The sequence below is a fragment of the Suillus subaureus genome (genome assembly GCF_016647635.1).
Source record: "Suillus subaureus strain MN1 chromosome Unknown BJ212scaffold_1, whole genome shotgun sequence".
NCBI classification, from domain to species: Eukaryota; Fungi; Basidiomycota; class Agaricomycetes; order Boletales; family Suillaceae; genus Suillus; species Suillus subaureus.
In genome coordinates, this window is record NW_024538557.1 from 2,455,796 (window position 1) to 2,479,100 (window position 23,305).

At 48.7% G+C, this 23,305-nt stretch overlaps 5 protein-coding genes across 5 annotated transcripts; 3 read left to right on the forward strand and 2 right to left on the reverse strand.

The window, feature by feature from the left end:
- Positions 1–462: 462 nt before the first annotated feature.
- BJ212DRAFT_1443544 (cytochrome P450) lies at positions 463–2,626 on the reverse strand (the record flags this gene model as incomplete). The annotated part of the gene is made up of 13 exons (XM_041337847.1): positions 463–652; positions 706–735; positions 786–908; positions 959–1,005; positions 1,062–1,096; positions 1,150–1,236; positions 1,290–1,392; positions 1,443–1,565; positions 1,618–1,867; positions 1,925–2,050; positions 2,114–2,247; positions 2,300–2,396; positions 2,457–2,626. 13 exons carry the CDS (start codon positions 2,624–2,626, stop codon positions 463–465), a joined length of 1,515 nt encoding a protein of 504 aa, XP_041200430.1.
- A 3,209-nt stretch (positions 2,627–5,835) lies between these two features.
- Positions 5,836–6,855, forward strand: BJ212DRAFT_1313179 (uncharacterized protein). The gene is made up of 4 exons (XM_041334077.1): positions 5,836–6,061; positions 6,140–6,220; positions 6,287–6,560; positions 6,613–6,855. Exons 1-3 carry the CDS (start codon positions 5,873–5,875, stop codon positions 6,494–6,496), a joined length of 480 nt encoding a protein of 159 aa, XP_041200431.1. The 5' UTR covers positions 5,836–5,872; the 3' UTR covers positions 6,497–6,560; positions 6,613–6,855.
- BJ212DRAFT_1494800 (WD40-repeat-containing domain protein) lies at positions 6,727–8,999 on the reverse strand (the record flags this gene model as incomplete). The annotated part of the gene is made up of 9 exons (XM_041341520.1): positions 6,727–6,912; positions 7,016–7,201; positions 7,263–7,433; positions 7,494–7,569; positions 7,621–7,705; positions 7,754–8,090; positions 8,139–8,176; positions 8,227–8,350; positions 8,400–8,999. 9 exons carry the CDS (start codon positions 8,997–8,999, stop codon positions 6,727–6,729), a joined length of 1,803 nt encoding a protein of 600 aa, XP_041200432.1.
- Positions 9,000–9,662: 663 nt separating this feature from the next.
- On the forward strand, positions 9,663–11,547 carry BJ212DRAFT_1313202 (pyruvate dehydrogenase). Its single transcript, XM_041334078.1, has 9 exons — positions 9,663–9,773; positions 9,827–10,050; positions 10,095–10,173; positions 10,224–10,242; positions 10,293–10,426; positions 10,479–10,634; positions 10,695–10,803; positions 10,856–11,240; positions 11,313–11,547. Exons 1-9 carry the CDS (start codon positions 9,735–9,737, stop codon positions 11,398–11,400), a joined length of 1,233 nt encoding a protein of 410 aa, XP_041200433.1. The 5' UTR covers positions 9,663–9,734; the 3' UTR covers positions 11,401–11,547.
- Positions 11,548–17,553: 6,006 nt separating this feature from the next.
- Positions 17,554–18,829, forward strand: BJ212DRAFT_1313238 (uncharacterized protein; the record flags this gene model as incomplete). The annotated part of the gene is made up of 8 exons (XM_041334079.1): positions 17,554–17,590; positions 17,640–17,726; positions 17,782–17,946; positions 18,054–18,113; positions 18,166–18,405; positions 18,443–18,483; positions 18,512–18,540; positions 18,617–18,829. The coding sequence occupies 8 exons, from the start codon at positions 17,554–17,556 to the stop codon at positions 18,702–18,704; spliced, it is 747 nt and encodes a 248-aa protein (XP_041200434.1). The 3' UTR covers positions 18,705–18,829.
- Positions 18,830–23,305: the final 4,476 nt, after the last annotated feature.

The following is a 23,305-nucleotide window of genomic DNA, read 5'->3' on the forward strand; positions in this document are numbered from 1 at the left end:
ATCTGATGCACCTACTATATCTCCCTCGCCCGCAAGCCCACACGTCTCATGCTGTGTCTAATATTGTCAGCAGAGTCAACATGTGACCAAACGTACAGACGCTCATACTGCAACTAGCAGACCTACCACTCCGTTGGGTGCTAAACGTATTGTGGAGGTTAGCTGCTTAGTGATCCTCACTAGGTGCTCCATACATTTCTGATCACGACAAACAAGTCCTGCCGCGAGAACTAATTTGAAGATTCCGTACATGCCCTCTCTTCATTTCTGCGATGTGATTCCTGGCTCAAGTGCCCGAAGTGAGCCGGGCGTTCATGAAGAAATTTACGACAATGCGTAGTTGACTATGTTACACGAGTCAGACTTGGAGCTAGGTTGAAATTGTGATAAAAGTCCTAGAGGGATGAACGATTTGATGATTCGTCCCCCGCCCCCTAGTGGCGATCCAACGGTCAAGGCTTCTCACTCAGCCTCAGGATATTTCTCCATCATACGCCTAAGTTCCAATTCTGGAACCCTCATCTGAAATTCAATAGTGCATGGGACATTTGGCATCGTCGCGGTCGTGAATCCCATGTCATCCTGCGGCTTCGTAGGATCCAGACTGAGCTGAAAGGCCCAAAGAATAAGAAGCGAATTTATGAACACTGATCTGTAACATTTCACATGAGATTTAAAAATCATGTACGTGGAAAGAACTGTAACCTATTCGCAACGTGTTGACCTGGGCATACGCTGGAAGGAAGGACAATCAACAAAAGTATATCCCACACGAAAGTGCTTACCGCCGACCAAACCCAAATACAAAGAATCTGAGATCGTCTCTCAAGCGACCTTCGTCATCCATCCAGCGCTGGGGCTTGAACGCATCAGGCTCGGGATAGACTTCTGGATCTCGAGAGATGGCCCTGAGGCGGTGACAATTTGATATATCATATCTTGGAGGACGTCGACTTACCAGTGGTTGCCGATTACCGTAGTTCCAGCGGGAATGCAATAGTTTCCCTGCCGGCGGATGTCAGATTATCCTGCGGACGACAAATCATTCAGAAACTACTTGCCCAAATGACATCTTCAGTTGTTCGGTGAGGCACTCCTGTGGGGTGGACTGTAGATTTCAGGTGCAGGACCGACCATTCAGAGACCCACCTTCGGGAGCCAACGGTCTCCATCTCAAAGCCTCAGAGATAAAGGCCTCCAGATGAGGAAGGGACGATTTGTCAGCGAAGGTCGGTGCTTTGACAGAGGAACCATTCAATTGGGAGAACTGCAATACGAAATTGAGCTACCTCGCTCCCTTCCTATGACTGCATCAAGTTCGGCCTGAACTTTAGCTTGCTCTTCAGGGAAATGTGCGGCTGCCATTAGCACCGTGCATATCGCCACGGCGGTCTGACACCTCATCTCAGTGTATACAAACGGGAAAAAGGAAGGCGTCTTACCGTGTCGGTTCCGGCTCCAAATAACGCTCCAGTAAGATACGCCATCTCGATCTCTGTCAAGCCATAGAGATGCCCATTTTCTACATTATGTTTTGCAAACGAAGGGCCGATGTCCTCGTTGCTCTGCTGTGAAACAACTCAGACATCACGTGAAGATAGGCAAGGCAATGCATACCATGCGCAGTTTCACACGGTTCAGCTGGTTTGTGTAGAGTCGCCTGGTTCTCTCAAACTGGTCCTTTAATTCTGGCGCATACCAAGGAAGGTATCTGAGCCACGGTATCGAGTCCACCAAGTAATTACCATGGCGCAATATTGTACGAAATCTCTTGATGAGCTGGCGGGCCTCTCCAATTTCAGGATCAGTTGCTGACGTTGGCGTGGTCTTCCCATATGAAACTTTCATGATCGTCGTTGCAGCATAACTTCCAAGAACCCGTAAGTAACATACTATCAGACCCCGCGTGTAGGAAACTGCTTACACTGCCACATGGTCCTGAAAGTTGTGTGGATCGTCAAGAATGTTAAGGATTACGTGCTTAGCTTGTGACATCTGCAGAGGCTGATAAGCCTCAGCTAATTTTGGCTGAAGATGCGTATGAAGTACTCTGCACCGCATTTAAAAGTAAGATGAGGGTTGTTTAAACCTTCACAGTATCGCGGCGACAAACCTACGCATCCGACGGAACCTGTCCCCAGCGTGTGCCAAAACGATGTCCAGTCCGCGTGTAAGAGTTTCTCCAGCAGCAAGGCGAGGTCGATCAGCAAGCATTCTACCCTGCTTCTCCATTATATCTACCGCGGCCTGCCACGAAGTGTTGGATCTGGAGGTGATCATATATCATGAAGGGACTAACTTTGTATCGGCCGATAATCACGATGGTCTGGATTCCTGAACGAATAGTAACCAGAGGGCCATACTCGTCGATCCACCGTGCTACAGTGAGAGATGCCCTGATCAGCAATGGAGTAAAATTAGATTACAAAAATGAAGAAGCAAATATGAAACTTCACTTGAGAGGGGGTAGGAAATGTCCCCGAAGCCGCCAAGTGGGAGGAGAAGGAGGAAGGCGGGATTTACGGAGGTAAGTACAGATAATCACTCCTATAGCCCCAACGCAAGCTGTAGCACCGAGAAAGAGCTGCGTGTTGCCAGAAATGAGCAGGTCAGGGAGATATAGCATGACTGATTGGAGGAGTGGAAAGAGATAAGACGGACGTCATCGGAAGTGCATTCGACTTATTTATGTAAAGCACGTCACGCCGGCACCACGGGCAGGAAGAGAAGGGCATCTGTCATATCTCATTACGCATTACTATCATAATAGGGAAGCGAACATACGAGATGCGGAAACCAGGCAAGATCCTTAATCGGCTTACTATGGCCTTCATATTGTGGACTGGCTGAGAGTCGGTTTTGACGGCGGGGTAAGTGAATCGGGTATGATGGTGATGGTGGTGGTGGTGGTGGTGGTGGTAGGTAAGCACTCGGGAGTTTGGAGGTATGGCTGAGTCTTGAAACGAGCCGTTTTAGGAAGGGGAGATCTTCGAGCTTGAGCAAACACATGGCATCTAATACAGTCACCGATCACATCTATGGCTAAGCGACATGAACTGAAGTCAGGAATCAGGAAGTCAGGTCAGAGGTACCGTACCTGCCACGAAGATGCACTCCCGAAGTCCCAGACCTGAAAAAACGCTGAAAGTGCACCCGCCATGCTGATTCCTGAACGTAGTATTTTAACACAGGGAGTGCTAGGATGCGAGAAAAACACCTACTGTCATATCAACTTAATCTGTTGGAGTCTCAGTTAGGACTTGCAAAAGGGTGATTCTTTTCGAATCTTCTGATAGCCCATCACACGGCGAACCACGGTGTCACTGGACTGGGGCTGCAAGCAACAACTTACCAAGAGGTTCAGGACCAAAAGGATTGAGGAGAAACACATACGTGCCAATAGTAAGCCACGTATACGATGATTCAGTCGCAACCTAACAGCGATGCATCTTGATCGTTGCTCGCTGGCGGACCAAAATGGTTAAACATGGCACAAGATTCAATGGCGTCCTCACCCACGAAGGCGATATATCCTCCAAGATTCCAACTCGCTAACTCGAAAGGAAACGTGGTGAGACGACACTCGAGGTCATAGTCGCTCATCAACGTCGGGTGAGAGGTGTAGTTTTCATCCCGCTTGTCATTTGTTCTCAAGACAAAAGTCTTCGGGTATGGGATATGGACACAGGGCAACAAGTTGGGGAGCCCTTGTTGGGTCACGATGAACTTAGGACAGTTAAAGCGTCCCGACTCTAGGCTGTGGAATCATCCTGGCCTGGAAAGTTGCGACAAACACTGGCAAGCTTGGTCGCCGCGCGGAAAGGGTGATTCTTTTTGGATCTTCTGATAGCGCACACACAGCCAACCACAGTGTTACGGACTGGGCAACAACCTTGCCAAGAAGTTCAGAACTAAACTGTTTGATGAGGAACACACACGTGTCAACGGCAGTCGCAATCTTACGGCAGAGATGCACCTTGACTGCAGCTCACTAGCGCTCACTGGCAGACCAAAATAGTTAAATACAATACAAGATTCAATGGCGTCCTCACCTACGAAGGTGATATATCCTCCAAAATGCCCGACCCACTAGCTCAAAAGGAAACACATGTGGGTAAAATGTCATTCGAGGGTCATGGTCACTCATCACTGACGCTTAGGCTTTTAAATTTCATCCCCCTTGTTGGGTCAAAATGATGAACTTAGGACAGTTAAAGTGTTCCTAATGGGCGGTGGAATGACTAGAATCATCTTGGCCTGGGAAGTTGCGACAAACAAGCCTAGCGTGCGCACATTCAAAAGCCATGAGAATATGGTTCATCATGCATGGCTGTCTGTTTTGCACCAAACGGCAAAACATTTTCGAGTGCATCATGGGACGAGACAGTTTGCGTATGGAAGGAGACAGGCGAAATAATCCTTGGGCCATTCCAAGTAGATTACAGCCCAGCAAACTCTCCCCAGATGGTAACAAACTAGCAGCAGGCACGTAAGCACACCTGATCGTTTGGAATGCAGCAAACGGAGAAGAGCTGCCGAAAATACAACTTCAGGCATGGTGAGTCGCATTCACCTCTGAGGCCTGATGGTCTGCGTCTTGTCAGTTGAGCTACGTTCAAATCTCAGATACTCCCACCGGAGACACCAGCAAGCAGTTTGACGTGTACACATTCACTGGCCAATGCTTCCATCATTTAACAAGATAACATGGTTCGTTGACCCGACCACATTCGAACCAATTGGCGAGCCATTCGAGCACCTCGATGGCGTTCACTGCATGTTTGTTTCTGATAACGGCTTGTCGCGACAATCTCGTTCGTACATGCATAGTTCCTTAGGGCGAATCACGGGAGGGGTTCCAGCAGGCGAGGAAATTCTTCCATCATACTATAAATTCATGCTGATATGTCATGTAGCAGTTCGTACACAAAGTCCTTGAGATAGGCTTCCACAGTCATCCTTCGCAATGGTCCTAAGATCAATTCCGCAAGAGATCATCCTAGGTTCTTAGCCTCGCCCAGCATGTGCTGGGGTACCGCGTGCGTTTTTTTCCTTCGTGGTACAGATCCATGTCACAGATTATAACGCTCCTCACAGTGTGATATCCATTCCTCACGTTAGCGCAACAACCGCTCCGTGTCTACAATGTTGCAGCGTCGTATAGAAGGCTCCCGCATCAAGAACATCGTGAACCTGTCTTTTCTCGCTCCTCTGCTGCATACCCTTGCAGAATTCCCATCGTAGATGTCTTCCCAACGCGAGGTAGATATGTGATTTTCCCGAGCTCCCGAATCCATCTTCTGTCAAGACATTACTCTACAACGCACCGCTAATGCCATCAGCGGGAACCGACATCTGATGCACCCATGTCCTCCTCGCTAGCAAGCCCACGTCTAATGATGTGTCTAATATTGTCGGCGGAGCCACACCTGTGACCAAACGTGCAGACGCTCATACTGCCAGTGCAACTAGCGGACCTGCCACTCCGCTGGGTGCTGAACGTTTTGCGGAGGTTACTGCTCGGTGATCCTTGCTATGTGCTTCACGGATCTCTCGGATCGCGACGAACAAGTCCTGCCGCTAAGATTCCTCTCTGTTCTTGGACTACTTTTTGATGCCTTTCTGTGAGGCCCAGCCATGCAACTCTGTGTATATGACTGTGTTATGCGGAACTCTGCAGGGCACTGAAAGTCTAGATATTGCAGAGATAAATAGCGTCAATCATGTTGAGAGAAAATACAGACGTATATACAGTACTAGTGTTACACATAAACCAAGTCACTAATCTGAAATTCAAAGATATGTAAGAAAGTTGAGGTAGCCTCAAGTCAGCAATACCAAATTTGTCACGCAATCGTCTTCCACCACCACCATGCCCATCACATCCCCAACACTCGTCCCCCGCCCTCCAATCACCCCCCTCGTCCTCCCGCGCGCACCCCAAGTAAACCCAACCCCACTCCCCAAACTCGATCGCTACCCCGGGCGCATGGACACCCGACGGGATCTCCAACGCGAAATCGACGATCTCTCAGATGAGGAGAACGAACTTGAAGATGCTGTACGTCCCCTCTTCATTTCTGTAATGCGATGCGATTCCTGACTCCGCCGTCAATGTATTTCGTGAACACTGAAATAGAACTTGGTGATTAGGAATCGAGGGTTTCAGTGGCTCGTTCCTATTGGGCGGCATACGACGCTGTTGGAGGAGAAGAATGAGGTGCGTTGGTTTGTTCTTCTTTCGTTTGAGTTTGCTTTTGTTAAACTATCGTCAATGTATTTGTAGGCAGAAGACGATTCGGATGGCTCTGATACAGGTCAATCAGGCGGCGGCCCTTCGATCAACGAGGACGGCGAGGAGAACGACGATTCAGGAGCTGATTTGGACGCGAGCATGGAAGATATGGATGAGGAGGGTGAGGCGGGGACAGCAAGTGAAGCGGAGGATGTGAATGACATGACGGACGATTTAGAGGAGAGGTCGAGTGATGCTTGATACACCACACTCAGAGCAGGACAGAGAAAAACGATGAAATTATGGGTGGTATCGATAAGTCTTGGTACGTGTGCATGCGAGATCTACTTGACAGATATACATAATCCACAAATAAGTTAGATTCTCGTCGCTCATCTCCACTTCCCAACGACGCCGAAGTTGAACCACACGAGGTCGCCAACACAAAGTCCAACCACCACGAACTGAAATCGAATCACTACGAACCCGACTCAAGGGACTACCCCCTGAAAATCTGTCACAGACAACGTCCCACGCGTATGCCTTCTCCTAGGGCCAGGATTAGCCATGACGAGTGGCCGTACCCATAATCGGACGTGGCCCGCTTTTGACGCTGTTACAAGCGCGCGGTGGAGGAAGGCGAGGGACGTGAGGAGGTCGGCGTCGAGTTGTTTTACCTGTTGTGCGTTATGAGTCAATCAGGTTCATTCACAAATGGGAAAGTTGTTGTAGAGACGCAGAAAGAGACAATCCCAGAGAAACGGAAAAAAGAGGACTGACCAATACAGGTTGTACAGTCGATACTTCATTCCTCGAAGGTGCGGGATGATATCGTGGTGCCGATAGTTGGCTCGTCGACCCCGTACCGCGTCGGTAAGCGAGTGAAATACTAGATGACATTGATGTGCGTGGATGGTGTGCTCCGAGGAGTTTGGGGCGATGAAGAGCGCCAGAGGAAAAGTCCCACTGTCAATATTTAGATCTAGTCAAGTGATTGGTCATTCATAGGTGCTAGAAACGAACGCACGAGAATAAGCTTGTTGTCCTCTCCTACGCTACCAAAGCGGTACGTCCGCCCATCGCAGCGGGATTCGTCAAAAGCGACGGATGAGACGAATGAGGAATGTCCTTGGCATCGTGCGACGACTCGTTGTTCCCAAGGGGAGAAGATCGTGAGGAGATCGTCTTGACCGCCGGTCTGGTTGAGGATAGACAATCAAAGATGTTCATTGGATTGTGAACTTGGAGTGAAACGCACGAGGATGAAGCGCCCGTCAGGAGACCATGCGACGCAGGTCAGAGAACCGAAATAGGATGCATAGCAGTCTACCAGCCTGAATAAAAGATTAAAATCTGTTCAGCAATCGGAGGAAGAGACGACATACTGCTCTGCAAGTGGATCGATCACCCTCAAACACCCGTCCTCTGAAATGGCAGCTACATATTTGTTATCAGGGGAGAACACAAAGTCTAGCTACGATGAGCTTCCAACGCAAGTATTAATAATAATTCACTCACCGACAACACCACGCCGACACAGGCGCCAATGGCTTACAGGGTTCTTCGCTACCGCGCCCTTCTCTCCCCTCCCGGTTGCTTCTGGATGCCACGGCGGAGGTGTGACAAATATTGATGACAGGGGGTCCCATCCATTACTTACAGGAGATGCATGATGTGCGTTGATGGTTATATGCGGGGTATTTGTGAGTCCATTTGGAATACTGGCAGTGAACAAGCCATCTTCGCGTTCTTTGTCGTAGACGATTATGGTTCCGTCTGTGTGGGAGACGAGAAAGAGGGTTGGGGAAGAGGGGACCCAATGGACGGCTGTGCATGTGGAAGAGGAGATGGTGCCCTTGGATCTAAGTGTCAGATATGTTTACAGTAGAAGGGGGTTGACTACCTGTTTGTTAAGGCGGCAGTAGCGGCTTGAGATTGGGTCTAATTAATCAGTGTGAGCAAAGGAACAGGGCGTGAGATGAGGCACACACCGAACCATACGAGGTCGCCTGTGCTGAATCCTATGATAACGTCTAGTCGTTCTGAGGATGCGGTGGAGGGGTTCACGTCGTGACAAGTTGGGTATGCAGAGAAGCTAATCCTCGTTAGTGGTTCCTGGTAGAATCATGCAGCGTTTTGCGCAGCCAAGAAGTAGATGACGCACCTTGGCTTTGGCCCCCACTTCGATCCACAAGAAGGCCTTGCCAGTATTATAGAACAAGAAAGTGACCTCGCCCTGCTTTGCTGCGAGTGTCTTGTTGAGACCTTCAACACTGTGGAGACGTGTGATGAATGTAGAGGATGTGGTGCGCATGTTGTGCTTTGGTCGTGATATATGTGATTTCTTTTTAGTTGCTGACATGGAAGGGTGAGAGAAGAGCTTGTACTGCTGGTGTTCTACTGGTGTTGAGACTGAGAGGTCTGGGGTAGCTACCGGATCTGGAGATGAAAAGCTGTCTTCTGGGGTATCGCTGGATGACATGCTCCGCTCCTCCAGCAACGGACGCTCCTTTACCAAGGCTTCCTTCTCCTTGTCCTTTTCTTTGTCCTTTTTAAGATCCTTTGTTAAATTTGCACCAAGAAACTGAGCGAGACCTGGGGAAGCTGGTTGCTTTGGTGGAAACCGGATTGTGATCGATGAAAGGCGAGTTTGGTAGATGGGTTGTGCTGCTGTAGAAGAGTGAGTTGGGACTTGAAGAGGTTTGTGTTCTTCAGTAACAGAGTAGACGCCTTCAGGAGCCACGAATGCGCTGTCACTCTCCATGGATCCTGAAATCTTGATGAGAAGGTGTTAACACCAAGCTTAATCTACTTTGGGTATTAATGGCCTTGAGAAAATCCTACGCGTCTTTCCGCATCCCTGGCATCGCCTTGATCAAGTCTGTTTAATTATATAGTGATAAGTACGCTAGCACACGGAGATGGTCTAGTATCTACTTACAGCCATTTGCAGAACGCTAGCTAGGTCAATCCAAACATAAGTCAGTAAGAAGGATAACCAACGAACTTTCAACTTCCGACAATCAATGGCGTTCCTACCATGAGACCTTGAAATTCGTAGCAGTGTCTGACTGGATAATACATATGGGACTCCTGTTTCATTTCTGACTATTAGCCTGCAAATCATTGGCTGTAACTGCAACTATATTTAATATTGTCCCGTGTCGTACTTACCACGCGTGTAAGAAGGGTCCAGCATACTGCCATGGTGTGGTCTTACTAACTTCGCAAGTGCTTCGACGAGCTCCTGGTCAATCTTGGTTCAAATTAAGATCCCTGAGGCTAAAACTAAAAGTACAATCATGAGAACCGTGAAAGAAATCGATGCTGCGGCACGGTGACGGCCCGATGGACGATGTCCCCATTTGGCATATGTAAAGTCGTTCAATTACTTACGATCATTAGACTTTCGGCTACCCGCCGGCTAAGCAGGATGTTAACATTGTCACTAGCTGCTCTCCAACTTCGGATCTTGTTTTCTCCCTAACGCCCATTCCAAATGCTCGTCCGTCGTCTGCGCTCTACACTTCTGACACTCGTAAGTCTCTCTTTCAACCTCAAGGACCGTGTCTGACACTCACCCAATACAAGTCCCGTCGATGGCAGACGACAGCGAGCAACACTGCCATCGAGTCCCCATCTGCGAGCGGTCACTCCTCATCAGTCGCATCTTCTCAGCTTTTCCGTATAACACGAGAATCTGCTCTCAGAACTCCAGGAATATCATGGCAAGATGAGGAATCTGATCGTAACATCGTCGGCGGCCGCGAGACACGCAAGATGAACCTCTACCAGGCTGTGCGAGATGCCCTCAGGTAATCCATTTGTCTCTACACAGAAGGTGTGCTGACGGTATCAGTATTGCACTTGCAAAGGATGATAGTGCCGTCGTGTTTGGTGAGGACATAGCGTTTGGCGGAGTGTTCAGGTGTACCATGGTATGCATTACCATGTTCTCGTATGCTAGTTTTAATCACACATCGAACAGGGCCTAGCAGAAGAATTCGGTACGTTTTAAGCATACACTACGTCGTATGCATAACCGATCGTGCTGCAGGTCGCGAACGTGTCTTCAATACCCCATTGACAGAACAAGGTATTGCAGGCTTTGGAATTGGTCTCGCGTCCATGGGGCATACTGCAATTGCAGAAATCCAGTTCGCTGACTATATATTCCCCGCATTTGATCAGGTTCATTTCACTTCATCCAAATGTTAAACTTTGAAATTGACCTTCAGCTTAGCTCGTGAACGAAGCCGCAAAGTTTCGCTACCGTTCGGGTGGACACTTCTCTATTGGCGGGCTAACCGTGCGTGCACCGACAATGGCCGTGGGCCATGGCGGGCTATACCACTCACAGAGCCCTGAAGGGTTCTTCATGGGCGCATCTGGTCTCAAGGTATGTCCTGTCTCACCGTACTGCTAATTCCACGACGAAAATGTACTCATGCACCTCTAGGTCGTAATCCCCCGCTCCCCCATTCAATGCAAAGGCCTCCTCCTCTCAGCCATCCGCGATCCCAACCCAGTCATCTTCATGGAGCCCAAAATTCTCTATCGTTCTGCAGGTACGTACCCCTTTCCCACCTCCCTGTATACATGTATTAATTCTACTCATAGTTGAACAAGTTCCAATCGACGACTTCGCCCTCCCCCTCTCCCGCGCCGAAATCCTCATCCCAGGATCCGATCTAACACTCCTAACATGGGGCACACCAGTCTACCACTGCGAATACGCCCTCCGTCTCCTCAACTCCCCACCACCCTCACTTGCACCACTCATTCCACCCTCCCTTCGCAGCGCCAAAGTTGAGCTCATCGATCTGCGAACGATATTGCCATGGGACATAGAGACAGTCGTAGAGAGTGTTCGCAGGACGAAGAGGCTTGTAATCGTACACGAGGCAGGTATGACAGGTGGCGTTGGGGGAGAAATCGCTGCTGAGGTAGGGAAGAGGGCATTTTTGAGGTTGGAAGCGCCCGTGAGGAGGATTACGGGGTGGGAGTGAGTGTCGTTTTTATATCTTTTTTTGTTCTCCCCCTTTTCCTCGGATTCTGATGTCATTCATTGCTATAGTGTCCCAGCTGGGCTGCAGTTTGAGAAGTTCAATATGCCGGATGCGGTTAGGATTTTGGATGGGATTATGGAGACGCTCAGTTACTGATTTAATTGCTGATTTGCACCGTTCCTCAAGTTGACTTTGCGCCTACGGTGTGGCATAAGATGGGAAATGGACATTCAATGACGTAGTACATTAGCATGCACGTATACCCTGTATGAGTGTAATACCAACATGTTTTGGGATGCGGAAGATGTTGAATGTTTCCATGAGTAGGAGTTTTGCATAGATGCGAGTCACCGAATACTTTGTTGCCATGCAATTACCGTTCAACTGAAAGGAGTTTACTCTGTCGAAAGTATCAGGCCGGAGCATATGGCCCCAAGACTAGTTAGTACTGTCACTCTCAATGGACATAAAATTGGATTTTTAAATAAAAGAAAAGTATCAGACACTAGGCTTCGACTAACCAACGGTTGAAGAGCTTAGAGCACACGCTGAGCAAACATGATCATTGTCATGCGTACAAAGGACATTCATAGTGGGTGGTGAGGAAGGACTCGTGGTGTATAAGCATTGAAGAATCTTTGGTCTGCGTTCACGTTACCCCCTGATCAACGGTGAAGACCACGCGCTGAGCAAACATGATCATTGCCATGCATAAAGGATATTCATAGCAGGTAGTGTAAGCATTGAAGAATCTTCGATGTTATGAGCCAGTACACTTCGCAAGTACAAAGGGACACAAGAAATATTTAGATAACCGCATAAAAGACCTCCGTATTTCAACACGGCACCGCCACTTGCTTCGAGGCTGAAGACATACACCCTGCATGCTTGAATTCTGAATAAAAGATAGTTGAGAACGGGAGCATGGTCGACATGATTGAAAATACTTACCGGCGAACCAAGCACGCAAGCTGGCCTTCTGAGCCTTGTCGGAATCTTCCATCAGTGACAGGTAGTAGTCGAGTGCCTCGATGTTGCACGTCCGGGCGAGTATAAGACATCTATACTTCCTTACGGTCTCCCACAAAGACTTGAGGTTCCACCCGAAAATCTGCAAAAAAGCGCGGTTGAGTACACATCATGTTGAGTCGAGTATCGAACCAACGTACCACGACGAATTCGGTGTAGATAGAGAAGTCCATCGTCTGAAGGTAACAGCTGTTAGCGATTGCGATAGCGGCATCGATGTATTCAAAGGCTTTCTGGCGATTGTTGCTCTTCGAGGCGGCGAGTGCCATTTCAGCGTAGAAGTATACCTGATGCGCGAAGTGCAGAACGATCAGTCTCAGATTCAAAACACGAACCGGAATTGATACTCACTTGCACGACTTGACAAATAAGAAGATCGGCATCGTGAGAAACCTCGGCCATGTCATTGACATACATGATTGCCTCATCGTATGCGTTTGTATTGAACGTTGCAATAGCCTGAAAATCATAATGAAGCACGGAGCATGTAAGAAAAAGTGTAACACACCCTGATCAAAACAAGAAGATGATGGGTTGCTGAATCTCCCGCCGAGAACCTCAACGCGAGATCGAAGGCAATATTCGCTTCCCGAATCTGCTTCAATCCGTAGTGGGCGATGGCCTTGGCCATATAACCTATCAACGACTTTTGAATGCTGATGGACTATGTCATGATTCAAATTAGTATATCTTAAAGGGGTTCAGTATTAGCCGGTATAACTCACCTGAATTGCGTCTTTAAGCGCAGATTCCCAATCACCCATGCGAGTATAAGTAATCGAACGGTGCGCAAAACAGACGTAGTTGGTGGCATCTGTCTTGATGGATTGTGTGAATATATCCAAAGCCGTAGACAACTTCCCCCCCGTCGTGATTATAGTGTAAGCGGTCTCGTCCATGGTGAAGGTGAGGGTGTAGGTCTGTGAAATGCTCGAATTGTGGTATTAGAATAAATAACGAGAACATACCTTGTGCCATTGAGTAACTTTAACTTGAGTCTTCGTCTAAAATTCGCGAGATGAGACGACGAAATCATCAGAAATCAACGGGAACATACCGATACCAGACCCGTCGAGGGTAGCATCCACTGTGATATCTTGTGATCATTGCCTCCGCTGAAGAATGTGACACAAAACGCGCCGGCGGCGACATCGAGTACGTTGGATTTCGGGAACGGCCAGAGGCGGATACTGCCGTCAGAAGACGCGGAAGTGATGACGGTGTTGGAATCATTAACAGCAATAGTGCTGATCTTGTCAGTGTGACCACGGAAGGTTTCGATCTCTTCCCCCCTCGCTACTTCCCACACCCGAACGGTAGGATCGCGTTTACCGCCTCCCGAGAGAAGGTATGTTCCCTGGAGCGTCCATGTGAGTGTGCAGGTGCCACCTGAGTGGCCCTTGAGCGTTCTGACGCGCTGCCTAGTTGCTGTATTGTAAATGCAGATATTGTTCTCTGTGGCGATGGCAAGAAGGTCGCCGGATAACGAATACCGAGCGCAGTAGACCACTGCATCAAGAGGGATTGCTTCTTGATTTTCCTTCCACGTAGCTGTGCACCAAAACTTCACCATACGGTCACCCGCACTCGCCAAAGTTTTTCCATCTGCAGAAAAGTCTAGCGATATATGGACCTCGCTGGACTGGTGGGCTGTAATGAGTTGAAGAGCGACAGATTCACTGGTATAGGCAACGGTATTGGTAGTAGACCCGTTGTGAGCAATGGCAGTAGACCCGTTGTGGGCAATGGAAGACCCGTTTTGGGCGGTGATGGACCCGTTTTGCTTGGTATGGGTGAACCCGGCTCCCTGGGCACCATTAATGAGACAACCTCCAGTTTCCCCGTCCCAGGGAATGATTCCTCCAGTGATATCACAGCTTGCTATGAATTTACCGTCTCGTGATACCGCCAATCCAGTCACATCGCTCTGATGCCCTACCAGACGTTTCAATACCTGCTTCGTCGTCAAATCCGATAGACAAAGTGTCTCCTTCAAACTGGTGACCATACGCTGCGTGTTGGGCAACACTGCAACTACGGAGATGGACTCGTAATGACTTTCAAACGTCTCCGATACTTCTGTGACCTTTTCTGTGACGTGTTGTGTGACGCGCTTGGCGACGTATTCGGAAGTAGCGCTGAGCGCAGTTTGTTCTGCCACTAGAGCAGTGGGTGGCGCCATCAGAGGGTGTGGCGACATCAGAGTGTGTGGGGCCATCAGAGTGGGTTGCGACGCCATTTTACTAGAGAATAAAGTCAAGTAGGGCTTGGTGGAGGTATTTGAGGTGTCTTGTAAAGGTATATTCGCTGTGCGTTTTTATACTGTCTCGGTGTTCGTTAGACGCTGAACTTAGGCTTCATCAGGGGCTATTGTGAACGGATAGACAGATCCAGGCATCCAATTTGTGAACCAAGCGCTAGGGTTCATTCGGTACCCGCCATTTCCGAAAGCAAGACACTTCCATCGCCGTGGTTGTAGCTGCACTGGCGCTCACTGCTGTGCTTTAAGCTCTGATCTATTCTCAAATGACATTGTCAATTTCAACTTGACCGAACGAACGGCTCTCCTCTCGTAAATCACTTACGCGAACCCCAAATCCTTCCTGATTTGGCCACTACCACGTCGGTCATTCCCCGGGAGACGATACCTTGTGACTACTATCCTCGTCCGGTTTCGCTTCCTAACCCTTCCCGTACAGTATTAAACTTTGGCTCTATACGGCGAAGATCAAGACGAAGATACTCTGCGAGATATAGGACTTCGTCTCCCATGTGAAGGTTTGATCGATGCGGTGGCGGGGTATACGTGCGCAGAAATCAACAACTGACAGCTGCGCGCAACTTTTCAAAATAGCCACCGGCACTTGCGAAGGCCGGCCGTTGGAATCTATCTATCCCCACTTAATTGTTATTTTGAACACTCCCCTTCCAAACTCTCACTAAGCTGCCACTCGATATAGTCTAATAAACTGCACTCGGATGTCCAAAAATAACATCCCAACGGAAGTTTAACATACTGTGCCGCACATCACCGCAGCTGTTGGTCAACGTCATCACGACTTGTCAAAGTTCGATGGCACGGCTTCGTCATACGGGCAAACGGAAACATTCTTTTCTCGCCCACAAACTGAGGATTCGGCCCTCAGCATTTATATATGACATTCTGAGACAATGCGATTCGGAAGATATGTCGAGGTAATGCTGAAGCGAAGTTCATCCACTATGACCAGGGCCTTTGGAATGTCATTTCAGGGATCACGATCAGACCCGTGCTAATCACTATCTGGTCATCAGGGCGCCTTCATTAACATGATAATATGAGCTACCTTCTAAATGTGGCTCGGGTCATTCGGCTAACTTGTGTTTTGGATGTGGCATTGTCAGGAATCTTCCTGTAAATCCTTAGAAGTCAACCAATCAATGCCGCCCATTACCGCCCATCGGTATTAATCTTCATCCATCATAGACAAGGCAACAGCAAATTAAGACTTGGATGACAAGCGCATATACGATCCTCGGCCGCGGGTTGCTGCTTCTTCCTGGGGGGAAACGTAAAACTTTGCGCGTGTAGGTAAGACGCTCTGTTCAGGCCATGACTTCAGCCTGGCCCCAGACCATACACATCATCACCTGCAAATTTATAACCAGAAGAAGGTCTCACATGGGGGAAGACTGCAATGAATGCTCCAAGTGAAGCAACGATGTACGTCACACACAAAGTCCGGCTTCGGGTGCTAGGTGCTATCCTGTACTTTCTTTCGGAATCTGATGGAAATTTCGCGGCGGTAGGTACCGATGGTTAGGAGATCAACTGATTCGAACACGGGTATGATAAGAAATATGTACCATGCTGGCACGGGTAGATGGGCGCAAAGTTTCAACACATCTGACAGCGTCAAAAACTTCCTGAAACGATCGTGAACTTTAAGGGTCTACGCAGTGAGAGTTTTGGTTGGGCAATTGAACTTACGAATGAACGATTAGTGGTGCCTCCTGAAATCTGAGTCTATGACAAATACAACACATGGGCTCACCCTCTTTGTTGGCTTGGAGTCTACCGTCCCCTGTCACTCGTCCGAAAATTTTCGGCTCCCTGTAATTGCATCACCGTTCAAACTGCGTGTACAGTTATTCAGTATTGACCCCAGTCACTTCATGATGGCCACTACAGCTAAACAATGCATGATCAAAAAATTTATTGACATACAGGATACATTTATAAGACCGTTCACGCCCTCACCACAACATACCTTCCATAATGGTCACATATTTCGAAAAGCTCGTCCCAGTCCTAGGTACTCGTACAGCCATGAGACGGTCCTGTTTCAAAACTGTTCATCACTTGTCCGAGGAGGAGATGGGTGGATACACATCGGCATGTATCATGACTCGCTGATCCTTGAGCAGATATTTTGTATAAATTAGTCATGTGCCGAGCTCCAACTCACAAGTGCGATGCCAATTGAAAAGCGGAATACGTGATCGCGGGTTTGCTGAGGTCACAATACTGCGTACCGACCAAACCACGGAGTTGTCGAAAATCAAGCCAGAGCAAGACGTGGGATCCGGGATAACTGTCGAAGTACGAGATGCGATATCATGCAAGTCCAGGTGCGCAGATTATAACGAATTTACTGCATGTGTTGAGAGAGGCGTATGTACGCGTCGTTGAACTTCAATGTTGGCCCGGGACTGTGCAGGAGACGTGAGTCGAAATGGAAGAACGTGACTGGTCACAGCGAGGATGTGACGAGACTCGGTGCATGCACATGTTCCAACTGGAAGTCAATGGTAATGCAACACCTATACTCGCAAGTCTCTCTTTCAACTTCCGGGACCGTATCACCCATCTAGAACCGGTCCGATCGATGGCAGACGACAGCGAGCACTACTGCCATCGAGCTCTCATCTGCGGGCGGTACCCCTCATCGGTCGCATCCTTCTCCGCATGACATCAGAATCTACTCTCAGAACACCACGAATATTATAGTAACATGAGGAATCTGAGAGTAACATCGTCGGTGGCCGCGGGACACGCAAGATTAATCTCTACCAAGCTGTGCGAGATACCCTCAGGTACTTGAATCTCTCTGTAAGGGAGGTATGCTGACGGCATCGATATTGGACTTGCAGAGGATGGTAGTGCTGCCATATTTAGTGAGGATATAGTATTTGGCGGAGTTTTCAGGTAAACCATAGTATGAATCACTATGACTTTATATGTCATCTGTCCTCACCCATCGAACAGGGCCTAGTAGAAGAATTTGGTACGTTTCAATCATGTATCACGTCGTATGCACAATCGATCGTGCTGCAGGTGTGCGAACGTATTTTCAATACCACGTTGACAGAATAATATACTTCAGGCTTTGGGATTGGTCTCGCGTCCGTGGGGCATACTGCTACAGACATTCAGTTCACTGACTATATATTCTCCGCATTTGATCAGATTCGTCCACTTCATCCGAATCTCAAACTTCGTGATTGCTCTTCAACCCATCAACTTAGCTTGTGAACGAACTGTAAAGTTTCGCTACCGTTCAGGTGGCCACTTCTCTATCAGCGTGCTGACCGTGCCTACACCAGCCATGGCCGGGGCCGTGGATCGTGTCTGGCTATGCCATTCACAGAGCCCTCAAGGGTTCTTCATGGGCGCATCTGGTCTTAAGGTATGTCGTGTCTCATCGTACTGCTAATTCCACGACAAAATCCCTCAATGAACTCATACACTGGGTCGTGATCCCCCCCTTCCCTCATCCGATGGAACGGCCTCCTCTCAGCTATCCACGATTCTGACCCAGTGATATTCATGGAGCCCAAAGTCCTCTATCGTTCTGCAGGTACGTTCCCCTTTCCCACTTCCCTGTATACATGTATTAATTCTACTCACAGTCGAACAAGTGCCAATCGACGACTTCGCCCTCGCCTTCTCTCGCGCTGAGATCATCGTCGCAGGATCTGGTCTAACACTCCTAACATGGGCGCCCACGTCTACCACTGCAAATTCACCTCCGTCTCCTCAATTCCCCACCACCCTTACTCGCACCACTCATCCCTCCCTACGCAGCGCCAAAGTCGAACTTATCGATCTCCGAACAATATGGTCATGGGACGTAGAAACAATTGTAGAGAGTGTGCGCAGGACAGAGGCTCGCGATCCTACACGAAGCGGGTGTGATAGGTGGTGCTGGAAGAGAAATTGCTGTTGAGGTTGACGAGGGCTTTTTTGAGGTTGGAGGCGTCCGTAAGGAGGATTACGGGGTGGGAGTAAGTGTCGTTTTTATATCCTTTATCTGGTCTCTCCCCCTCCTCGGGTTATGATGACGTTCATTTTCATTGTTAGTGTCCCGGCTGGGCTGCAGTTTGAGAAGTTCAATATGCCGGATGCGGTCAGGGCTTTGGATGGGATCATAGAGACGCTCAGTTACTGATCTATTTGCTGATTCACGCCGTTCCTCAAGTTGACTTTGCGCCCACGGGTGTGGCATAAGATGGGAAATGGATATTCAACGACGTAGTACATTAGCATGCATGTATACCCTGTATGAGTGTGATACCAACATATTTTGGAGTGCGGAAGATGTTGAATGTTTCCATGAGTAGTAGGAGTTTTGCGTAGATGCGAGTCACCGAACACTTCGTTGCCATATAATCACCGTTCAACTGAAAGGAGTCGAAAGTATCAGACCGGAGCATGGGGCTCCGAGACTAGTACTGTGCTACATAGAGCCTCACTTTTAATGGATATAAAATTGGATTCTCTTAAAAAGTATCGGACGCTTCGCTTCGACTAATCGACAGTGAAGAGGACGAGCTGAGCAAACATGATCATCGTCATGTGCACAAACGGTATTCGTAGTGGGTGCTGAGGAAAGACTCATGGTGTGTAAGCATCGAAGAATCTTTGATGTGCATTCATGTTATGAGCCAGTACACGACACAGGTACAAAGGGATATAATAAATACTGGAATAATCGCATAAAAAGCCTCCGTATTTTCAACGCGCCACCGCCACTTGCTTCGAGGCTGCAGACATACACCCTGCATGCTTGAATTCTGAATGAAACATAGTTCAGGACGGCAGCATGGTTGACATGACTGAAAAGACTCACCGGCGAACCAAGCACGTAAGCTGGCCTTCTGAGCTTTGTCGGAATCTTCCATCAGTGACAGGTAGTACTCGAGTGCTTCGATGTTACACGTCCGGGCGAGTATAAGACATCTATACTTCCTTACGGTTTGCCACAAGGACTTGAGGTTCCACCCGAAAAGCTGCAAAAAAAAGCGCCGTTGAGTACCCATATCATGTTGAGTCGTATATTGTATCAACGTACCACGATGAATTCCTTGTAGATAGAAAAGTCCATCGTTTGGAGGAAACAGCTGTTAGCGATTTCGACAGCGGCATTGATATAGTTGATGGCTTTCTCGCGATTGTTGCTCTTCGAGGCAGCGAGTGCCATTTCAGCATAGAAGTATACCTGATGCGCGAAGCGCAGAACGATCAGTCTCAGATTCAAAACACGAACCGGAATTGATACTCACTTGCACGACTTGACAAATAAGAAGATCGGCATCGTGAGAAACCTCGGCCATGTCATTAACATACATGATTGCTTCATCGTGTGCATGTGTATTGAATATCGCAATAGCCTGAAAATCGCAATGAAGCACGGAGCATTGAAGACAAAATGTAACCCACCCTGATCAGGACAAGAAGATGATGGGTTGCTGAATCTCCCGCCGCGAACCTCAGCGCGAGATCAAATGCAATATTCGCTTCCCGGATCTGCTTCAATCCGTAGTGGGCGATGGCCTTGGCCATATAACCTATCAACGACTTTTGAATGCTGATGGACTATGTCACGATCCAAGTTAGTACATCTTAAAGGGTTTCAGTATTGGTCGGTATAACTCACCCGAATCGCATCTTTAAGCGCGCACTCCCAATCACCCATGCGTGTATAAATAATCGAACGGTGCGCGAAGCAGACGTAGTTGGTGGCATCTGCTGTGATGTATCGTGTGAATATCTCCAAAACCGTAGTCAACTTCCCCCACGTGGTGATTATAGTGTAGGCGGTCTCATCCATCGTGAGGGTGAGGGTATAGGTCTGTGGAATGCTCGACTCGTGTTATGAGAGTCAATAACGAGAACATACCTTGTGCCAGTGAGTAACTTTCGTTTGAGTCTTCGTCTAAAATTCGCGAGATGAGACGACGAAATCATGAGAAATCAACGGGAACATACCGACACCAGACCCGTCGAGGGTAGCATCCACTGTGATATCTTGTGATCATTGCCTCCGCTGAAGAATGTGACACAAAACGCGCCAGCGGCGACATCGAGTACGTTGGATTTGGGGAACGGCCAGAGGCGAATACTGCCGTCAGAAGACGCGGAAGTGATGACGGTGTTGGAATCATTGACAGAAATGGTGCTGATCTTGTCAGTGTGACCACGGAAGGCTTCGATCTCATCCCCCTTCAATGCTTCCCACACCCGAACGGTAGGATCGCGTTTACCGCCTCCCGAGAGAAGGTATGTTCCCTGGAGCGTCCATGTGAGTGCGCAGGTGCCACCTGAGTGGCCCTTGAGCGTTCTGACGCGCTGCTTAGTTGCCGTATTATAAACGCAGATATTGTTCTCTGTCGCGATGGCGAGACGTTCGCCAGATGACGAATAACGAACGCAGTGGACAACTGCATCAAGATGGATCACTGCATCTTGATTTTCCTTCCACGTAGCGGTGCACCAAAACCTCACCGTATGGCCGCCCGCACTCGCCAAAGTTTTTCCATCTGCGGAAAAGTCTAGCGACACATGGACCTCACTGCCAGCGGACTGGTGGGCTGCGATGAGTTGAAGAGCGGCAGATTGGGCAATGGTCCCGTTTTGGGCAGTGGTGGTCCCGGTATGGGGAAAGTAAGTGACCAACTCATTATGGGCAGTAGACTTGATTTTGGTGAACCCGGCTCCCCGGGCATCATTGATGAGACAAACACCTTCTCCGTTCCAGGGAATGATACCTCCAGTGATATCACAGCTTGCTATGAATTTCCCGTCCCGTGATACGGCCAATGCAGTCACATCACTCGAATGCCCCACCAGACGTTTCAATACCTTCTTCGTCGTCAAATCCGACAAACAAAGTGTCTCCTTGAAACTCGTGACCATGCGCTGCGTGTTTGGCAACACTGCGACCACAGAAATGGACTCGTGATGACTTTCAAACGTCTGGGACACTTCTGTGACGTGTTCCGTGATATGTTCTGTGATACGTTGCTGTACGACGTGCTGTGTGGAAGTCACGGTAGCGTTGAGCGTGGTTTGCTCTGCCACTACTAGAGCAGTGGGTGGCGACGCCAGAGTGGGATGTGATGACATTTTACTGGAGGTTGGTTGAGCAGGGCTTAGCAGAGGGATTTCAGGTGTCTTGTACTGAGCTGCAGAGGTGTGTCCGCCGTGCGTTTTTATGCTGTCCCGGTGTTCGTTAGGCACTGAACATCAGGGGCTCTTGTCGTAAGCGGATATGCAGGTTCATAGGCACATGCGTCCAACTTGTGAACCAACCAGGGCAAGAATTCAATCAATCACCAACATTTCCCAAGGCAAGATGCTTTCTTCCCGCGTGGTTATAGGCTCACTGCTATGCTTGAAGGTCTGGTCAATTCTAAAATGTCGTCAATGTCGACTTGGCCTTACGGCCGACTTCCTCTGTCCTCCCATGAATTACTTGCGCGGATCCTAATTCGTTCCTGGTTTGGCTACCATCGCGTCGGTTCGCATGGGAGACGTTCGACACCTTGTGACAAGTACCTTGTTCTAATCCTCGCTGTATAGGACCCGGGTTTGGCTACCTAGACCTTCCCTTGTAGTATTGCTAAACCTTGTAACTTGGGCTCTATTCAACAAGGATTGGAACGAAGATACTCTGTGCCAAGTCACAAGGCGTTGAGTGTCTCCAATGTGAGGGTTTAACCGATGCGGTGGAGGATCAAGGGTCCGCATTTACGAGAGGACGGCAGTGAGGTCAAGCCGACATTTACAACGTCATTTTAGAATCGACCTGACCTGACGGCCATAAGGTCAAGCCGACATTGACAACGTCATTTTAGAATTGACCAGACCCACTCAGACATGTTCATGCGCAGAGTTAGCAACTTCGTCTGACAGGTGTGTGACATTTTGGGAATAGCAACCGAAAGCCTTCTCAGGTATTTGTCTAGCCAGGTCTAGCCCCACTCAATTCTTATTTTATTCTCCCATTTCATTTCCCCAATTGACGAGTTGTTACCAAACTGTTACTCGACAAAGCCCGAGAACTAAACTGCATATATGTCCAAAAATACCACCCCTTCGGAAGTTCAACATACCCGGATCACCGTGGTCGTGTCTGGCGCCGGTCAACGTCGTCGCGACTTTCCAAAGTTCAATGTCACGACTTCCTCGACAGAGTCGTTCGTTTCTTGCCCACACAACACGACGATTCAGCTCTCAGCGGCATCTACATAAGGTGTTCCAAGAATATTTGACTCGGAAGATATGTTGAGGCAATGCTGAAGCGAAGCTCACTGACTATAACCAGGGCCAAATGACATTTCATGAATCATGATCTAGACCCATGTCAATCAGCTGGGCATTAGGGCGCCTTCCTTAATGTGAAGCTACGGCCTACAGAAGAACCCGAACCGACTACCACCCACCGGCATTAATCTCGATCCATTTGATCCGTATCATAGACATGAAGAAACAGAAAGTTGAGACTTAGGTGACAAGCGTGTCCATGATTCCCTGCGATTTCTTCCGAAGAAAAAATACAAAGCTCTGGGCGTGTGGATAAAACGCGATGTTTCTGGCCTCACCTAATCAGGTCTGGCTTGACCTGGCCTGTAAGTTTATAACGAGAAAGAAGGACCACGTGAGGGAAGATTGAACAAATGCTTCAAGTAAAGCAGTGACCTCCATCACATACAAAGTCTCACTTCTGGCGCAAGGTGCTATCCTGTGCTATCTTCCAGCCCGAGGATC

What these genes read in the sequence shown, in the direction of transcription:
- BJ212DRAFT_1313179 (XM_041334077.1), top strand. Translation starts at nt 5,873, where the DNA reads ATGCCCATCACATCCCCAACACTCGTCCCCCGCCCTCCAATCACCCCC. An exon ending in AGAACGAACTTGAAGATGCT is followed by an intron (nt 6,062 to 6,139) that starts GTACGTCCCCTC and finishes ACACTGAAATAG; the next exon opens with AACTTGGTGATTAGGAATCG. An exon ending in TGTTGGAGGAGAAGAATGAG is followed by an intron (nt 6,221 to 6,286) that starts GTGCGTTGGTTT and finishes ATGTATTTGTAG; the next exon opens with GCAGAAGACGATTCGGATGG.
- BJ212DRAFT_1313202 (XM_041334078.1), top strand. Translation starts at nt 9,735, where the DNA reads ATGCTCGTCCGTCGTCTGCGCTCTACACTTCTGACACTC. An exon ending in TGGGCGCATCTGGTCTCAAG is followed by an intron (nt 10,635 to 10,694) that starts GTATGTCCTGTC and finishes ATGCACCTCTAG; the next exon opens with GTCGTAATCCCCCGCTCCCC. An exon ending in AGGAGGATTACGGGGTGGGA is followed by an intron (nt 11,241 to 11,312) that starts GTGAGTGTCGTT and finishes TCATTGCTATAG; the next exon opens with TGTCCCAGCTGGGCTGCAGT.